Genomic DNA, 10438 nt, shown 5'->3' with positions numbered 1-10438 from the left:
GGCCGCGAGCCTGACAACATCAATGATGAACTAAGAGAGAGGGGGGGATGATGAGCTTGTGGGGAATGAATGAAGCTCGATGTGAATGTGCAGCTGCTTTTAAGCTCCGCCCACCACGTTTCCCCAGGGTCTCTTTCCTCGTACTTTTTCCCTATTTGGGCTTGCCATCCCTTCCCTCTCCCCAAGGTGCACACATCCTTCAGCGGCGCTAGTTGACAGTTTTGCTCTTGGGGAGGCTCTTCTTCTAGTCACCAGGCTGCCTTGGAAACCTGCCTTGTTTGTACTCACGTAACCCACTTGGGTTTCTGTGCCGCCTCGGTTAGTCGCCACCATGGTGAGGGCTCGTTTAGCATCCGCCATTGCCCGGGCTGCTCGCGCCGCCGCTGCATCACGCCCGGCTCTTGCCTCAGGTCTTGATTTACCCCATTTCTGTTGCATGTTGACGGTGCACTTTGTGTGTGGTGTTTAGCTTTCTTGACCTTGATAGAGATAGGCTGCACCAAGGCTTTGGTGTTGTGGGTGTCGATGCATTCCACTCGTTTTAGATGTACTTCGTGACGATCTACCCTTGTTTGATTGGGCTCTGTAAGCTGTTTGGTTAGATGTACGCTTGTTGTCGTTTTGCTCCTTCAGTTTTAAGAATGAAGGCTTCGGATCAGAGTCTTGCGTGGTGTAGTCATATTTGCTTGCAGTCGAGTTGAGCACCTATTCTAAGTTGGTGCATGGATGTGATTTCGCGTAGCGACCAGATCTATCGCTGTTATTCTGCCCAGAAACGCTAGTTTTCCGAGCGGTCTAGAATTTTATTTGTATTCGCTGTGTAATGTCAGATTGTAGTGTATTACGGTCTTTTATAACCCTGAATATGTTCTCATTTGTTAATGGAGTAGTGTTACCTCATTATTTTAAGAAAACTGGCGACATTGTGCCCTTAAAAAACACTAATGATATGTTGCAAAATGTTGCCGGTATATTGTGAAAATTGTCTCTAATGTAAGGGTACTTAGGTGGATGTGATACTTAAGTCAACTTCCTAGATTTCTTGTGGAACCGGATAGTCTTGTTGAAAATTAACCTGGCTCCGCATGGGTTTATGAGAATTATATGTTGCTGGACGTTATTAGTGTAACTGGAAGCCACCCATTTGGGATGATTTCTGATTGTTACTGTCTGCACGTCCAGAGGGAAGAGCACTTTTAGCCGCCTCCGCCTGCAAAGGAAGCGGAGCTGCTGCCGCCACTGCTGTCTGGACTTCCGCGAGGACCAACGGTGGATTCAGCAAATGGCTCCCAGCTGCAGCTTTTCTGCCTGCTGCTGGTATAAATACCATGTTTAAAATTCATAGTATTTGTCATTTTCGATTATGAACTGAATTGCTCTCGTTTTTTTGATGCTAGGTGATCCTCCAGCTACAGTTTAAAGCGTCCATGAAGCTAACACAGGTGTGTTTTGAAGCATAGACATTTTTCATGTTTATCCAATTTGAATTGTTTTGCAGCTTTGATGCTCCAGGACCCAACAGTCGAGGCTGCTGAGGTATTGATTATTCCATCACTTGACCTTGATCCGGACATGTTCAATTTCATCTGAATAATTGTAACTTTGAATATACTCTCCTATCTTTTTACTGAATCGATTCAAAATTGTGCAGTTGGAGAGGACTTTCATTGCTATCAAGCCTGATGGTGTTCAGAGAGGCCTGATCTCGGAGATCATTGGGCGCTTTGAACGCAAGGGTTACAAGCTTGTTGCCATCAAGCTCATCGTGCCAACAAAGGAGTTCGCTGCTCAGCACTACGATGACTTGAGCTCTCGTCCCTTCTTCAACGGCCTTTGTGATTTCTTGAGCTCCGGCCCAGTTGTTGCCATGGTGTGTTCTGCAATTTCCCTTTCATACCATACAAGTACTCAATCATTTTATATTCTCTGAATCTGTTTAGGACACATTTCCCTTATATCAGTGTATGCATTAGTGATCATTTTAGTCCCCTGTGAGTCTGAAATATATGCTGGAAATTTTTAGGTGTGGGAAGGCCAAGGTGTGATTAAGTACGGGCGAAAGCTGATCGGAGCTACCAGCCCCCAAGCTTCTGAGCCTGGGACTATCCGGGGAGACCTTTGCGTTCAAGTGTCAAGGAATATCATTCATGGCAGTGATGGACCTGAAACGGCTGTTAACGAAATTGGGTTGTGGTTTAAGCCTGAGGAGCTTGTCAGCTACACCAAGAATGACGAGAAGTGGCTCTATGAGTAGAGGATTGAGTATACAGTTTTGCTAATTTGAGTCTAGGTTTCCCTGGGAAGGACCAGCTGAGCAGAAAACGCTGCAATCTTCACGTAGTCAGGAACGTGAGCACATTTCTTTGAAATCATGTCAATGATTGTATTCATTTCACAATCATGAAACAGTTTCCTGGCTGCTGCTAATGTCAATTCTGCTTTCTCTATTCAAGCCTTCTGTCGAAGCACAGCCCACCTTCCTGTCAGAGCGTCATCTTCACTCTTTACAACCCCCCTGTTTATAGTGGCCACCGTCACGACAATTTTGACGTCGAAAAATACGTATCACTCTCCTAGTTAAATAATCATTCTCCTACGCGTCATATTTCTTTATATGAAAGATCTAACAGCGGTTTCCAATTTACCATAAGTATTTAATGTAGATCAAGTTGTAGTGTATGAGGGGGAGTAGCTCAAATGGTAGAGCGCCTGATTCGCATTCAGGAGGTAACGGGATCGATGCCCGTCTTCTCCATACGGATCCCGTCCGTAGATTTTTATATAGATGTTCAAAGTCTCCTTTTTCAACTCTCCGGTTTATAGTGGCCACTTGCTCTAGTTCTTGACGTCGGGATATATGTATCACTTGAAGCTAACTATTATTTTCCTTACACACCATGATAACTCTACCTGGAAATTCATATAGCGATAATGAAAAATTATAATAATTGTATGTTGTTCGAGGTTGTACGTACACGGGGGAGTAGCTCAAATAGTATAGAGCGGTAGAGCGAGAGCAGAGCGAGCGCGGCGGGGCTCCGTGAACTCCGGAGCCGCACCCTAGAGATCCGACATTCTCGGAATGAGTGATTTTTGACGTCTTTGAGTGCGCATTATATTTCTACAGTCAGGGAAGCATTGAAACACTCTAGGAGATTGCAAAGCAACCACTTGCCAACATATTTGGAACTAGAAACACAGATCCGATTTTCACAATACAATCCAAACATTGAGCGAGTACGTATCTGACCGGGTTAGAGCGGTTTAGGAATTTCTGGTTCCAGAACCAACAGAACCCAACGTAGTTACCTAGATCGCAATAGTAGAATGGAGCGAAAATCAGACAACGAACGACGCAAGACCAAATACAGTGCCACGGCAAGAGAGCCAGCGTACGCTTTACGCAGCAGGACATCAATTCAGGCGTCGACAGGACGCGGGAGTCGAGCGGAGCCAACGAAAGATCTACACAAGTAACCAACTCAACACACGACCTCACAGGTAAGTCCCCCATCTCTCGACTTCATTGCAGCCAAATGAGTGAGGACAGCTTTGTGAGCCTCAACTCCGAGGAACGACATTCCAAAGGAGGCTTTGAGATTCGGTCCCTACACTTCCCGACGGAGGGAGAGTACCGTCCAACGCCATTTCAGTGCGAAGACGAAGTCTTATTCAAGGGCATTAAGGACACAAAACTATCAGGGTCAAATGGGAGCTTTAACCTCGGGGACATCGGGACAAAGCCATCCTCAGCATGAACACCACACTATAGCAGATCACACATGAAGAGAAGCATACCCTCATTGGATACTTGAAGAAGAATCCAAGCCCAAGGATATTTCAAGAATGGGCCACTCATGTATTCCATAATTCATACTCCTTGATAGTTTTAGGACTTGAAAAAGCTCATGAGCAATGTCAATGCAATTTCTCTATCATCAACTGACTTGTCAACAACTACTAGTTGGTTTGCAAGTGCTTTTACCTTGTTGACATGAGCCATGAGGTCATCTTCTTCTTCTATCTTGTCCATAGAATATTAGCAAGATTTCTACTCTCATAGATGTTACAAAGAGTCTTCCATGCTTTTGCTGGTCCATTGCAAGTAATTATATGTGAAAAGTTGGCATCATCAAGATTAATTGCAATCATGCCAAAAGCCTTCTTTTCCTGTTGTATAGTTCTTTCTTCACCTTGACATCAACATCATTATTAAGAGGCTCTTCACTTTCATCAACAATGTTCCAAAGATCTAATGGAACCAACAAAAGTTCTATTTTTTTCTTCCAATAGTAGAAGTTGTCACTTCTAAACTTCTCAATCACTTTCAAACCCTCACCCTTATTTGAAGCCATGTCTAAAAAAAGGATGTATCAAAGAAAATCAAGAAAAGAAAAGATAGAACTCTTAAAATCAACAAGAAGGTGTTGTTACTTTGGAATCCTAAAATATCCTCTTTGTGAATAAACTAGTGATTTCACTCTTTGATCACTCTCAACTTCACTTATAAGACTTCTCACAAGTCTTATACACTATCAAAACCTCTCTTCTAATCTTAGCCACTCTTTTATCACCTCTAATGTCTCATAATACCTCTTTTGAGTATAAGAAGATCTATTAGGAATTGTCATGGATATAATCATGTAAGCTAGTAATTACATATACAAATAGGTGGAAATAAATAAAAGTAAGTAAAAATAAATTAATTCTATAGTATTTAATATGGAAGCTTCTTAGAAGCTTTATAGACGCTGCTTTGACTTCATAGGTGTCTTTAATTGACTTTTTGGATTAGAAACATGGTCAACAAGTTGGCCATGTGCCACTCATGTTATTAGCTTGAAGATCAAGCTAACTATCTGGCCCACACGTAGAAAAACTTGCCTTTTAAGTCAAGGCATGTGTTCTACAAAGTCAACACATATTGGAGGTCCTATAGAACGTTGCCACGTAGTTTCTAGTTAGATAGTATATATAGAGACAAGAGTGAAGGCTTCTTCACTATTGTCAACTCCTTTCTTGCTTCCAGTCTAGTTTCAAGGGTCTCTAGTTTCTTTGTCTTTTGGCAATAGCCATTCCAATTTCTCTTTCAATATACATACTTGTTTATTTATATTTTGTTACCTTTCTTTGAGTGAAGGCTCACTTGTCTGAATTGTTTTTTCATCGAGTTCTTGTCCTTGACAGATTGACAAGAATACACTTACAATATCAGAGCTTTGTCTAATCTTGATTAAGAGTGGATTATCCCTTTTTCTTGATAAGATATAAGCATATTAGAAGTTGCGGATTATCCTCTTCTAAACTGATATTGTCCTTAGTATTTTCTTTGTTCTCAAGTCCTCTCTTGTATTTTTCTTGAGCGATATTAGACATCTTCTCTCTTCTAAATGTTATTAAGAGAGAACTTGTTGAAATGGAGAGTGCAATGGCACAAATGCAAGAGCAATTGAAGGAGTTAATGCTTGCGATGCATCAACTCAATTTACCACCACAAGGAGCAACAAGATTGACAAGAAGTGAAGATATAGAAATGATTAGAGTTGCTTCAACATCTGCACCAAACCACGTCCTTTATCCTATGGTGGAACGCCCTTCAAATGTTAAAGAACCAAGAATTACCCTACCCGAGAAGTTTGATGGCACCAGATCCAAGTTTCGAGGATTTATCAATCAAGTGCAACTTGTGATTGAACTTCAACCCCAAAGCTACCCAACTCTAAGATCGCAAGTTAGATTCATTGGTACGCTTCTTTCAAGTTCAGCACTATCGTGGTTTTCATCTTTTCTTGAACGACGAGATCCAATATTGGATAATCTAGAGGCTTTTTTGGTGGAGTTTCAATCCATGTATAGAGAACATGATGTAATTCATGTTGCAACCAAAAAAATCCGTATTTTACGACAAGGCAATCGATCAGTAACGTTATATGCTTCATAATTTCGACAACTTGCAACTGATATCAAGTGGAATGATGCTGCACTTATTAGTCAATTTCTCTACGGATTACAATATGAGGTAAAAAAATTAATGCTCAACTTACCTGATCCTCAAACATTGAGTCAAGCAATTGACTTTCTTATGAAGTGCGACAATCGCCTTTTTGAATTTCGATCTAAGAATCGTACAAGTGGACCTCAACGTTACTATAATTGAATGGCAACACCAACACCTCTTCAACACATACATTCAGAAGTAGAGGATATGTAAATTGATGCAGTACGTTTCAAACCTCTTATTGAGCAAGAAAAGACTCGTCGTCGTCAAGAAGGATTATTTTTATATTGTGGAGAACCAAAGTACACTGCTCAACATTGTCCAAAGAAACGACGCAATCACAAAATGAGGAGTATGGCTGTGAAAGAAGATAATATGTCAGAAAACGAGTTTGTCCAGCTACAATAGGGACTATGCAGCTGGAACCTTGCACAACATCTAGTAAAGGTCCTATTCTCTCCTCAGAGCCCTCTCCTTGTTTTACATTAAACATTATTTTAGGATCTAAACATTACAAAGTCTCTGCCTTGTTAGATTCAAGAGCCTCAGCATATTTTTTAGATGAAGAATTTACTAAAAAACATAGCATATCTTTAGTAAAGAAAACTAAACCTGTTCATGTAGAAGTCATAGATGGTCGTCCATTGTCTTCTGGAGATATTACTCACGAAATCCTTCCTATTGAAGTAATAATCAATGGTCATAATAGTTTTGTAGTATTTAATATCATTAGATCTCTTTCTAATCCAGTCATTTTAGGTTTATGGTGGTTAGAAAAATATAACCCTCAAATAGATTGGATTTCCCGAACTCTTACTTTTTCTAAAAGTATAACTAACAGTGTAGTTAATCAAGTAGAGAGTCATAAGTTCAGTTCAATTAAACGCGTATTTATAGGTGCTAAAGCTTTCTTGCATGCTGCTATGAAAGAATCACCATATATTATTTATGCCACACCTGTTTCTACTAGTGAAAAGACTTCAAGTAGCATTCCAAGCCAATATGAAGAATTTCAAGATGTATTTGAAAAAAAGAATGCGGATACACTTCCGAAACATTGTCCCTATGATTGTTCAATTGACCTTCAAGAAGGAGCACAATTGCCATTTGGACCAATCTACAGTTTATCACAAAATGAGTTGACTGAACTCAAGGAGTATATTAAAGAAAATCTAGCCAAGAATTTTATACGCCATTCTAAATCTCCGGCAAGAGCTCCAATTCTATTTGTGAAGAAAAAAGATGGATCATTGCGAATGTGTGTTGATTATCGAGGATTCAATAAGATTACTATTAAGAACAAGTATCCACTACCTTTAATATCTGGACTTCTTGATCAACTGAATCAAGCTAAGATCTATACAAAAATAGATCTTCGGAGAGCATACAATCTAGTACGCATCTAAGAAGGAGATGAATAGAAGACTGCGTTTCGAACTAGGTATGGACATTTTGAATACAACGTCATACTTTTTAGACTTACAAATGCATCGGCAGCTTTTCAACATCTAATGAATGATGTTTTTCGAGAGTTTTTGGACGATTTTGTGGTCTGTTATCTAGACGACATCTTGATCTATTCTAAGAATCCAGAAGAACATAAACTTCATGTTCGTTGTGTGTTACAAAAGTTAAGAGATGCAGGACTCTATGCCAAAATAGAAAAGTGTGTATTCTACACTACTCAAGTCGATTTCTTAGGTTACATCATTTCAAATGATGGACTTATGATGGATCCTAAGAAAGTTCAAACTATTATAGATTGAAAGATCCCAAAAACGGTAAGAGATGTCCAATATTTTTTGAGATTTGCCAACTACTATCGGATCTTCATTAAAGACTTCTCTCGAGTTGCAGCTCCACTTACACGTTTGACTTGTAAAGACAAACTCCAATAAAATCAAGAAGCGGAAGTTGCTTTTGAATCTTTGAAGATAGCGTTTGTTTCTACACCAATCTTGTATTGTGTTGATTTTTTCAAAGCATTCTTTAAGGGAACAGATGCATCGGACTTTGCTCTGGGTGTGGTTTTATCAAAAATGGGAACAGATGACAAACTTCATGCAGTAGCCTTTCATTCAAGAAAATTCTCAGCAACAGAAATCAATTATGAGATCCATGACAAAGAACTTCTTGCAATTCTGGATTCTTTTCAAGAATGGCATCATTATCTAGAAGGCGCTTTCAGTCTAGTCACCATGTATATGGATCACAAGAACGTCAAATATTTTATGTCAAAACGTGTATTAAATCGTCGCCAAGCTCGTTGGAGCATGTCTTTATCAAGATTCGAGTTCATCATCACTTATCGGCCAAGAAAACAACAAGGTTTGTTAGATGCCTTATCTAGACGTTCTTATCTTGTACCAAAAGAAGGAGATGCAGCTTTTGAGTAACAAAGAATGGTTCTCTTGAAGCCGGAGCAATTTCATCTTCGAGCAATAAAATCAACATTGACTGTTGATTTAACTTTTCTTAAGCAAGTTCAGTTAAGTATGTCTTTAGACCGTCTTGTTCATGATATCAAGAATAATTCTTCTAAATCTCATGATCCCTCTAAATTTGAATTCAAAAACAACCTACTCTATTTCGAAGGACGCCTATATATTCCAGAAAGAGAAGTACGTTTACGTGTTCTTCAAGCTCGTCACGACTTCCCAAAAGCAGGACATTTTGGATATAATAAGACTTTGGAGCTGATATCTAGGGATTTTTGGTGGCCTCAAATGTAGAAGGCAGTTAAAGACTTTGTACAATCATGTGATGTTTGCTCAACATCAAAAACTCCTTGTCATCGACCTTTTGGACTTCTTCAGCCATTACCCATTCCAGAACAACCATGGTCTTCTGTTTCTATAGACTTCATCACGGATCTTCCAATCTCAGGTTCTTATGACTCTATATTTGTGATAGTAGATCGTTTTATCAAGATGGCACATTTTGTACCATGTACAAAATCTATCACAGGTGAAGAAACAGCTAAATTCTTTCTTGACAATATCTATTGCTATCATGGATTACCCAAGGATATTATATCAGATAGGGAAACTCAATTTGTATCAAGATTTTGGCGGACTCTTTTCAAGTTTCTTAAAGTGGATATAAAACTATCTTCGACATTCCATCCTCAAACTGATGGACAAACGGAGTGTGTTAATCAAGTTTTGGAGCAATATTTAAGATGTACTATTAATTACCAACAAGATGATTGGACAACTCTTTTGCCATTGGCAGAGTTTGCTTACAATAACACGGTACATTCTTCTACAAAACAAACATCTTTCTTTACTAATTATAGTTATCATCCACGACTTGATACTTTTGACTTTTCAAAAATTGATAATCCTGCTGCAAAAGATTTAGCAATTTATTTATCAGAGCTACATGCAACGATGAAGGCGAAGTTAAAAGAGGCTCAAGAACAACAAAAGGTCAATGCGGATGTCTATCGAAAGAAAAAACCATCATTCGTCTTGGGTGATAAGGTATGGCTACTTCGTCACAATATCAAGACCACTCGTCCTTGTGACAAGTTGGACTATCAAAGGCTAGGACCATTTTCTATTTCTACACAAATCAATCCAGTTGCATATCGTTTACATCTATCGGAGTCAATGAAAATCCATCCAGTATTCCATGTGTCTCTTTTTGAACCATACAAGACAGTGGACATACTAAGAAGATGACAAGCTCCACCTCTTCCTATAGAAGTGGACAATAATGAAGAGTTTGAAGTAGAAGAAGTCTTAGATTCAAGGCGGCGTCGAAATAAATTAGAATATCTTGTCCATTGGCGCGGATATGGTATTAGTGAATGCACATGGGAGCCAATAAAGAATCTTACAAATGCAGCAAAGGCGATGGAGGCTTTTCATTGACGACATCCATCAAAATCAAGATGAAAACCTTCTTTATAAAAAAAACAATATCTAGGCAAGATAACATTCTACTTTCAATTCTTGTTTGTAGCTTCTTTGTAGTAGTGACGCTCAGGAAATGGAGAACCAACAACCAGTGGATTCGACTCAAGAGCCTTCATTTACTGACCTGTCGGATGAGACATTATGATTGTCACAACCTTCAAGACGACACAATCGAGATGAAGATCTTCAAGAACGACATGTTCTTCTTCGAATAGATGGCGAGATACAACACGTTTGGTATCACGATTTGAGAAGGGACTCCCGATGTTTGGTAATTGTGCTAGAAGTAGGAATAATTCCTGATGGTGTTCCAAATATTCTATTCGAAAGAAGTTACGAAGGCCTCAACAATGATCAAATAACTAGGTGGTCTTCTCGCCCTGGTATAGAACACTACCGATGGTTGAGAGGCCCTATCAATCATCTTCGAAGAGAACAAAGATCAGAGTATGTGGCGAATACAATTCGTCGCATCATAGATTTCTTCAACATATGATGACCGCTCCTCGTGGAACTC

The 10438-nt window shown here is 39.4% G+C and overlaps 1 protein-coding gene and 1 non-coding gene across 3 annotated transcripts; both read left to right on the top strand.

The window, feature by feature from the left end:
• The first annotated feature begins 195 nt into the window (after positions 1-195).
• Positions 196-2447, top strand: LOC112293416 (nucleoside diphosphate kinase 4, chloroplastic). 2 transcript variants are annotated; one of them, XM_024542784.3, is made up of 5 exons: positions 196-410; positions 1183-1317; positions 1499-1536; positions 1652-1870; positions 2024-2447. In XM_024542784.3, exons 1-5 carry the CDS (start codon positions 332-334, stop codon positions 2252-2254), a joined length of 702 nt encoding a protein of 233 aa, XP_024398552.1. In that variant the 5' UTR covers positions 196-331; the 3' UTR covers positions 2255-2447. The 2 variants fall into 2 exon arrangements, with proteins under 2 accessions (XP_024398552.1, XP_024398553.1); XM_024542785.3 differs by lacking the exon at positions 1499-1536 and having other exon boundaries at positions 1183-1442.
• Positions 2448-2682: 235 nt separating this feature from the next.
• TRNAA-CGC (transfer RNA alanine (anticodon CGC)) lies at positions 2683-2755 on the top strand. The gene has a single exon. It is a non-coding gene; the product is annotated as a tRNA-Ala (tRNA).
• Positions 2756-10438: the final 7683 nt, after the last annotated feature.

This window comes from Physcomitrium patens, chromosome 16, assembly GCF_059467195.1.
Source record: "Physcomitrium patens ecotype Gransden chromosome 16, ASM5946719v1, whole genome shotgun sequence".
Classification (NCBI taxonomy): domain Eukaryota; kingdom Viridiplantae; phylum Streptophyta; class Bryopsida; order Funariales; family Funariaceae; genus Physcomitrium; species Physcomitrium patens.
This window is presented reverse-complemented; position numbering and strand designations above follow the sequence as displayed.

Excerpts from the sequence above, each read along its gene's own strand:
- LOC112293416 (XM_024542784.3), top strand. The coding sequence starts at position 332 with ATGGTGAGGGCTCGTTTAGCATCCGCCATTGCCCGGGCTGCTCGCGCC. Across the intron at positions 1,537-1,651 it reads CAACAGTCGAGGCTGCTGAG|TTGGAGAGGACTTTCATTGC; the intron begins GTATTGATTATT and ends AAAATTGTGCAG. Across the intron at positions 1,871-2,023 it reads CCGGCCCAGTTGTTGCCATG|GTGTGGGAAGGCCAAGGTGT; the intron begins GTGTGTTCTGCA and ends GGAAATTTTTAG.